The 8,114-nt window shown below is 56.0% G+C and overlaps 4 protein-coding genes across 4 annotated transcripts; 2 read left to right on the top strand and 2 right to left on the bottom strand.

Annotated features, from left to right (window-relative positions):
* Positions 1–1,727: 1,727 nt before the first annotated feature.
* Positions 1,728–3,377, top strand: BDP81DRAFT_308104 (aldehyde dehydrogenase; the record flags this gene model as incomplete). Its single annotated transcript, XM_060583421.1, has 2 exons — positions 1,728–2,913; positions 2,968–3,377. The coding sequence occupies 2 exons, from the start codon at positions 1,728–1,730 to the stop codon at positions 3,375–3,377; spliced, it is 1,596 nt and encodes a 531-aa protein (XP_060450769.1).
* A 901-nt stretch (positions 3,378–4,278) lies between these two features.
* Positions 4,279–5,016, bottom strand: BDP81DRAFT_389769 (uncharacterized protein; the record flags this gene model as incomplete). Its single annotated transcript, XM_060587309.1, has 1 exon — positions 4,279–5,016. One exon carries the CDS (start codon positions 5,014–5,016, stop codon positions 4,279–4,281), a length of 738 nt encoding a protein of 245 aa, XP_060450768.1.
* Positions 5,017–5,504: 488 nt separating this feature from the next.
* On the bottom strand, positions 5,505–6,486 carry BDP81DRAFT_445476 (uncharacterized protein; the record flags this gene model as incomplete). Its single annotated transcript, XM_060591961.1, has 2 exons — positions 5,505–6,350; positions 6,466–6,486. 2 exons carry the CDS (start codon positions 6,484–6,486, stop codon positions 5,505–5,507), a joined length of 867 nt encoding a protein of 288 aa, XP_060450767.1.
* A 648-nt stretch (positions 6,487–7,134) lies between these two features.
* On the top strand, positions 7,135–7,864 carry BDP81DRAFT_308324 (ribosomal protein L17; the record flags this gene model as incomplete). Its single annotated transcript, XM_060583451.1, has 2 exons — positions 7,135–7,350; positions 7,466–7,864. The coding sequence occupies 2 exons, from the start codon at positions 7,135–7,137 to the stop codon at positions 7,862–7,864; spliced, it is 615 nt and encodes a 204-aa protein (XP_060450766.1).
* Positions 7,865–8,114: the final 250 nt, after the last annotated feature.

Below are 8,114 nucleotides of genomic sequence, written 5' to 3'. Positions count from 1 at the left end.
GAACCCACCGCTTTCCGCGGCCATGTCCATTTTGCCCAATCGACTTTTGAAGAATAATGGATTTAAATCATTTTGAGTGCACCGACCGAAAAAAGGGGGAACTTGAGGAACTCAGGAAATAGACGCGCTATTCAGGGACAGGGATTACTTGCGTTTAGTCAGCCGCATTGATCGAGGTGTTGAGTGATGCCTCGGTAACTTTTTTCTTTCTTTTGGCTTGAGGTTGTGTTTACTCACCAATTTTATTTTTTTCCAGGCACACAACCGTGACAGCCTACAGGTCAGATCGTGCAGGTGCAAATGGGCAGGGGGTGGCGCCCTGTACCTATGTGGGGAAGAAACGGAGCAGCGGGATTGGCGAGCGGCGGCGCCGCCTTGGGGTATCTTTTTCTCGACCAAGTTAGGTGGTATGGGGCCTGGCCTGGCTAGAGCTCCCCAAGCTTTTGCCTCGGACTTTAGCTAAGGAAACCTCAAAGCTCAAGCATGCGGGCGTCAATCTGCTATCTAGCATGGACCCTGAGGATGGACGGTTCACCTGAAGCTGTTAGTCTCTTCAAAAGGCAGCTTGTTGTCTGCCTATACTAAGGTAGCTTGAGCATGGAACAAACTAGAGAAGAGCGAAAAGATTCGATTATGGCAATAGTCGACAAGCACCGATATTAATGGACAAGAGATGAAGCGGTTGGCAAATGGACCATAACGTAGTAGAAGTCCTAGGTTGGGACGGTGTCCCCGTCGCAGCCCGCTCCGTCGGGACATCTATGCCTCCATTCCCCGTCCGTCCTATTATGCAACGCCATTCGGTACGGATCAGTCGTAGCCCTCTCTCCAAAGGTATCTGCATCCCATAATATGAAGGGGAAACGGCATACCTTACTGAGCAGTGCTGCTGGGTGCCGTTCACATGTGTCTAGCGCACAGCACCGTTCCCGTAGCTTCCCTGCCTGCGCCCTCTTGGGGAAACGAGTTCGTTTCCAACGTGCAGTGCAGCGCATTCGCCTCCCCTTCCCCCTGCCTTCACTCACCAATGTTCACCTCCATTAGGTAGTCCCTTCCCCTCCATCTGCTCTCCCTCATTGCCGGACGGGTTACACAAGTACTACATCACCACTCGCACTCGCATCATACAAGTCCCGCCATCAGCCAATTCACCCGACACACTGCAGATAGTCCCTTTTCCGCGTCATCTACGGGATAACAGTATTGCTAGCAACGTCTCGGAAGCGAGGAATTGGCAATCACTAAACGATTCAGCATCTCCCAAATCCCTGGTATTAGTTTGCTTACCTTCTCACATTACCTCAAGGTACCTCACCAAGTAGGCCATCTCATGCGCCGAGGTTTCTAAGCCCGGCAGTCCCTACTCACATTAGACACTACTTTCCGTACCTATCCATCACACCCACGCGACACGGAGGCCGAGCACAGGTGGAGCTTTGTCGCATCCATCACTTTTTCCCTACCTTACAAGCTACCGACGCCCTCTGCATCTGCTTGGCTGCTGATATTTGCTACTCGGACTACATAAGTCGAAGCAACCCTTACAACTCTATCTCCCACCACCAACACCACCTCCTCTTATTTTCCGCGACCGCGAATCCCGACCATTGCCAACTTCCCCTCACGAACCTCTCCTCTCCCTAGGTCCGGTTCATCGCAACAAAGGAAGTCCAGGAAAGAAGCACCGCCCCTTACACTGAAGAAGCACACATCTCATCGCCATCAAAATGTCGCTCGCAACGGACATAAAGATCGCCGAGTTCACTCACACCTCAACCGACGACATCTACCGCCTCACAGACACCATCCGCGCTACCTTCCGCTCCAACAAGACCAAGGATCTCAAGTACCGTACCCTCCAGCTCCGTAAGCTCTACTGGGCCATCAAGGACTACTCCCCACAGCTCTGCGATGCCCTGCGCAAGGATCTGAGGAAGTGCAAGCACGAGGCCGTCCTCTCCGAGGTCGACTGGTGCGCCAATGACTGCCTCTACATGCTCAAGAACCTCAGCAAGTTCGCCGCCGAGGAGAAGTGCGAGGATGTGCCTCTCACCTACGCGCCCCTGAAGCCGCGCATCCGCAAGGAGCCTCTCGGCATGATTCTCGTCATTGGCGCCTTCAACTTCCCCGTCCAGTTGACCCTTCTTCCCATCATCGGTGCCATCGCCGCCGGCTGCACCGCCGTCTTGAAGCCCTCCGAGAGCGCCCCGGCTACCGCCATGGTCCTGACCAAGATCTTCGAAGTTGCTCTTGACCCCAAGGCCTACACCGTCATCAACGGTGCCGTCCAGGAGACCCAGGCGCTTCTTGACGTCAAGTGGGACAAGATCATGTACACGGGCAGCACTGCTGTCGGCAAGATCATCTCCAAGAAGGCTGCCGAGACCCTCACACCCGTCACCCTCGAATTGGGTGGCTTGAACCCGGCTTTCGTCACCAAGAACGCCAACGTTAAGCTCGCCGCTCGTCGTCTCATGTGGTCAAAGTGCCTCAACGCCGGCCAGGTCTGCATCTCTCAGAACTATATTTTGGCCGACCGCGCCATTGTCGAGCAACTCATCCAGGGTCTCAACGCTACTTACAAGGAGTTCTTCCCCAGCGGCGCCAAGAACAGCCCTGACTTCTCTCGTATTGTCAATAAGAAGTCTTTCCAGCGTATCAAGAAGATGATTGACGAGACAAACGGAAAGATCGTGATGGGCGGTGGCTTGGACGAGGACCAGCTCTACATTGAGCCTACCGCTGTGCTGGTTGATTCCATGCTCGACTCTGTCATGAAGGATGAGTCTTTCGGCCCAGTCTTTGCCATCATGCCGTACGATACCCTCGATGATGCAATCAACATTGCGAACCAGGTCTACAGGACGCCTTTGGCGCTCTTCACTTTTGGCAATGACCAGGAGAACCAGAGAAGTGAGCATGATCCACTATTTTCTAAGCAAAGGCTATATACTAACATTCTCAAAGTCCTCAATGAGGTGACCTCCGGTGGCGCCACCATCAACGACGCCTTCTTCCACGCCTCCATCTCGACTGTCCCCTTTGGCGGCGTCGGTGATTCAGGCACGGGCAACTACCGAGGCCGCGCGTCCTTTGACGCCTTCACCCACCGCCGCTCCGTCGCCCAGACTCCGTCGTGGCTGGAGAGATTCATCCGCGTTCGCTACATGCCTTACTCTCCCAAGGAGCTCGCCCGCCTCCAGGGCATGACAGCCGACAAGCCCGACTTTGACCGCAGCGGTCTTCAGGTCCGCGGGCTCGGGTACTGGGTCAAGTTCGTCATGGGGCTCGGCGCGAAAGGTGCTACAGGTGCGTTGTTGAGATGGGTCTTGGCCCTGGTAAGTATGTACACCCTAACCCAGCGAAGGCGTTCTTAGGACTTTGATCGGATGAAGTATGGGTTGCAAGAATGAGTTTCAAACACAAAAGAGCGTTTACCACACTCCACCTCGCTTGTTTCGTCTCTCTACCCAAACACACTTTCCCAGATGCGATTGTCACTTGTTTTTTCTACCAAAAAAACCACAACCTCACCATAACACATGCCATGCGCACCTTTTTCCTTTTGATCGTAAGTTTAGTCCCCTTCAGATATGACCTATCTTGGAGAGATACTGGGGGACATGAAAAACAAAAGTTTCGACTTGTTGGACACACTCGCTTGGAGTGAAGGGACTCGGGTTTCTGGGATGGACATAGGGGTGTTGGATTTGAGGGTCAGACGAGCCTTGATCTCATCGCCCCATTCCAGACGCGTTTTGTACGGTACTATGCTATATACCATTTTCCTATACGTTAGGCGATAGTAATGTGAAGAAGGCCAAACCAGCCTTTGACGTTCGTTACACTTGATGTGGCCTATGATGGGGATTTCATCCGATTGAATTGATACATGCACGGCAACCATGGAGACCATTGCATGATGCTTACTGTTCTTCCGATTTCTATGATGATATCCAAAAGGAAGAAGAGGGGAAAACCCCCCTTCAAACGGTAGGGAATCGAACCAGAGGCGAAGCGAGGGTTCAGGGCGATCAAGGAAGAATGCATTCCACTGGCGCCTCCTCAACCCCTCGACCACCTGCCCCTTACACTTCAAGTTATGACAGAAGGGAAGGAGAGGAGAACCAAGTGCCACCTTCCCCTTCCTCCCGCGTCGCTAGGGGGTGCTCACTAGCCGTGCCTGCCTCAACTTCTAAACCCACACTTTCATAGGTCTCCTTCCTTGGTCTAACAACTATTACGAGTCCGCGATACCCTGACAACACTTCCCCTGAATCACCTCGCAGTACCAACAGGAACACTCCACGACCTCCTCGCCAACTCAACAGGAACATTCATCTCCAACCTATCACCGTCATCATCTTTCATTACCACTGACGTCTTCGCGCGGTTTGGTTTGAGTGCAGGTGACGGGTCCGGGTTGAAGTACCCCGGCCTGGCGTCCGACCTCTCCCTCTTCCTTCTCCTCCTGCGCTGTCTCTGACTTCCTCCGAGGAAGGTTGAGGAGACGATGGAGGAGAGTGTGCTTGATCTGGAAAGACTGCGCGGCTGGGAGGGAACTCTGGTCTCATGTTTTTCCTTTCCGTTCGAGGATGCCGTCTCTAGAGTTGAAGACTTTCCAGGATCGTGGGCTTGAGTTTCTGTCGTTTGCTTTCTCTTGCCCTTGTCTCTGATATTGTGAAGAGCCAGCCCAGCGGGACTCTCACCACCATCCTCGCGAGGAAGCCCAACTCCACGACGTTGATTTCCCTGCTCAATCGGACCCTTCAAGTGCCTTGGCTCGCCGTCGTTAGCATTCGACACAGCAGCCAGCGCCGCGGACGCCGGGCCCCTATCCTTTTCGAGCCACCGAGCGTCCCGGTGCGCCTTGTAGGTTCTGAAGCCGGCTTGTGCCGTGGGGTCGCCGTCGACGAAGCGTTCGAGAAGAAGTTCGAGGCGGTCGCGGAGGCGGATGAAGATGCGGGCTGGGGTCGCTCGCGGTCGTGATTGTGGGTGGTGTGGTGTGGCGGGCATGGTATGAAGTTCAGTAGCGGCTTTGAAACCTCGAGTCCGAGAATGCTTTGATCTGCTCTCGAGGGTATGGTATTTGGTTGTGATTTCCAGACAGTGAAGGGGCGGAAGTGAGGTTCGGTGGTCCAGAGACGATTTTTGGCAAAACGGGATGCTGCTGAGGTGTCTTGTCCTCTGTGAAGCCTTGCTCTTTTCGATCTCGTCCACCGTTCCGCGAACCCCCTGAGCGAGAATTAAGAGGTATGTGAGATCCAAATCAAACGGCCCCGGCTGTACCACGCACAACCTGTTCATGTCCCACTTCCCCCGCGCGGAAACCAAAGTAGAATTTGACGATTCCACAAAGGAAACAAAAGAAGAGGCTTGCCGTTTTTCATTCTATGTGTGGTCTGGTTGGTAGTACAAAGATTTCCCACCATCCGCTCTCCTCCCGCCCTCCATTTCCGCGTCGTTATGTCGACATTGAGAGAGAGAGTCAAAAACCGCGCAAATCAGATACCCCTAAGCTGCGTATTATCCTGCTCGTCCATCTTGCGGTACCGCTCCGCCAGCACCTCCTTGACGCTCTTGGTCAACCCGCTCGGCTTCTCGTACCGCTGGTGCAGCGCCTTCTGCACCGGCGTCGTCGCGGGCGCGACCGCGCCGTCCGCCTTGACGCTGACTTTGTCCTCGGCCACGCCCACCGCCTGCTTGGCCGCTACGAGCACCGCCTCACCCTGCTGCCGTCCCTTGTCCACCACGTCGCCGACGACGGCCCTGACCTCGGCGGCCTTTGCGTCGATGGCCTTCTTGGCCTCGGCGGCTTTGGCGTCGAGAACCTTCTTCGCCTCGGCGGCCCTGAAGCGCGCGGCCTCCTCGGCAGCGAGGCTCTTTTCCCTCGCGCGCTCCCAGGCGCTGCGCGCCTCCTTCTTGATCTCCGCACCTCCTTGCTCCGCGACGGCGCCGCCTCGTGCCGCGGCCTCCTTGGCCAAGGGGACGGCCCTCTTCTCGACAGCCTGCTCCGCCTCGCCGGTCTTATCGATACTCCCGCCCCAGAACCGCGCGGCGCCGCTCTCGAGGCCCTCGCGCACCTCGCCCCAGTCGGTGCGCTGCGCCCAGCGGACGGCGTTCTCGACCTCGCGGTTCCAGCGGTCTTTGGCGGAGGAGAGGAGCGTCTCGCGGTCCTGGACGGCCTGTTCGGCGCGGGTTAGGGGCGGAGGGATGCGGATTTGGGGCTCGAGGAGGGAGGAGAGGACGTGGTGTTGGGTGCGGAGGGTGTGGGATTGGGTTTCGCGGTTGCGTTGGTGGGCGAGGACTGTGAGGTAGGCTACGCCTAGGGTTACGGTTACACCGCCGGTCTGTTTTATGGGATGTGGCTGTTAGCTATCCGATGTGCCAATTGTGTGATCAACTTCTCTGTCACTGGGAGCGGGAGTGAATCAGAGCGAGAGAGGAAGAGGGAGTGTAGCGTACGAAGCCAGTGGTGAAGCCCATGATGGCTGTTGATCCAGTCCAAATGCGACGGGGCGCAATTGCAGACCGGGATTTGATATTATAGTTCCTCTCCGTAGATTGTGTTTCGGTCTCAAGGTTTCATGATGCAATTGGAGCAAACACGGGTCGTAGGAGGTCGAATCGAGTTGGGGGTTCGCCTCACTTGTCACTGAATTGACCTCCGAGAAGCGGGACGGGACAGCTTCGGTGCGGAATGACGTTAATTAATCGGGCTTGCGAGCGAACGAGCGACTTTCAGCCTCCCCGGGTGGATTTCGGCGACGGGCAGGGGTCAAGGTACCTTTACCATCTGGCGGCAGGAACACTGAACTACAGCCCCCGCATAAATGTCCCCGCTAAGCCAACCAGAGGCCCCAAAGCACCCTGCGCCAAAAATTTGGGAGCCCGGGACTCAGACGACAGCCAGCGGGTTGCAGCGACTCCAAAGGCTATCAGCACGGCTTTTTTTGACGATCCAATTCGATTCGATACCCTCACTGCTCTGAAGTCTACCTACCGACCTGTTCACCGCACAGAGAAGCTAGCTCCGAACACAGGTCCCAAGACGAAGACCGAACGAAACGGGTTGCTCCCGCCAATCTCTCTTCCTCTCTCGATTGAGACGACTTCGACACATTCACAGCAGCCATGGCGGGAGGTCTCACCAAGTACAGGCATTTGAGCCGCAACTCGTCGGCGCGACAGGCCCTGCTCCGCGGCCTCGTCACCTCCCTCGTCGCCCACGAGCACATCCACACCACCTTCGCCAAGGCCAAGGAGGCCCAGCGCCTCGCCGAGAAGCTCATCACCTACGCGAAGCGTGACAACGAGGAGACGAGGCGGAAAGCTCAGGCGATTCTCTACGTGAGTTTGGACGCTCCCTGTGGCAAGTAGTAGCTTCTTCGAGATGGAAGCGGCTACTGGGTCCCCAACATGAGGAGAAGACAAGAAAGAGACTGACGAAAATACATTCTACTAGACACCCCACGACCTCCTCCCCAAGCTCTTCGGCGAGCTCCGCACACGCTACTCGGAGCGCCCGGGAGGCTACACGCGCGTGCTGCGCACCGAGCCCCGGAGCACCTACGACCAGGCGCCCTCTGCGATCCTCGAGCTCGTCGACGGGCCCCGCGACGTGCGCTTCATGATGACGGCCAAGGCCGTCGCCAACGACAAGGACAACGGCCACCGCAGCACCGACCTGACCAAGAAGAACGTCGCCAAGGTGACGAGGTACCGCCAGGACGGCAAGACGGCATTCGACGACATGGTAGCCAGCTTCAGGCTGCTCAGGGCCCGTTCGGACGAGAAGACGGCGAGGAAGGAGGAGTTGTTGGAGGGGGCCAAGGTTAAGGCCAAGGCCCCCAAGAAGGCGTAAGCCGAGGCCTTTTGCCTAGGTAGTTGATGCGTGAGGTTGCTCGCAGGAAAAGGGGGCGAGGAGACTGCCACAAGCAGAGAGGACGATGTGGTGTGGGAAAAAATGTGTAACTCATAAGAAAGGTGTATTATCAAGAAGGGGAATACCTGGCCAGTTTATAGATTACTGTCGTGTAGGGTATACATGTATACTACGGAAGCTCCAAAAAGGACAACTTTTTAACGTCTGCTATAACATGGCAGCAAAAACA

This window comes from Colletotrichum phormii (genome assembly GCF_030913505.1).
Source record: "Colletotrichum phormii strain CBS 102054 chromosome Unknown BDP81scaffold_2, whole genome shotgun sequence".
Taxonomy (NCBI): domain Eukaryota; kingdom Fungi; phylum Ascomycota; class Sordariomycetes; order Glomerellales; family Glomerellaceae; genus Colletotrichum; species Colletotrichum phormii.
This window is presented reverse-complemented; position numbering and strand designations above follow the sequence as displayed.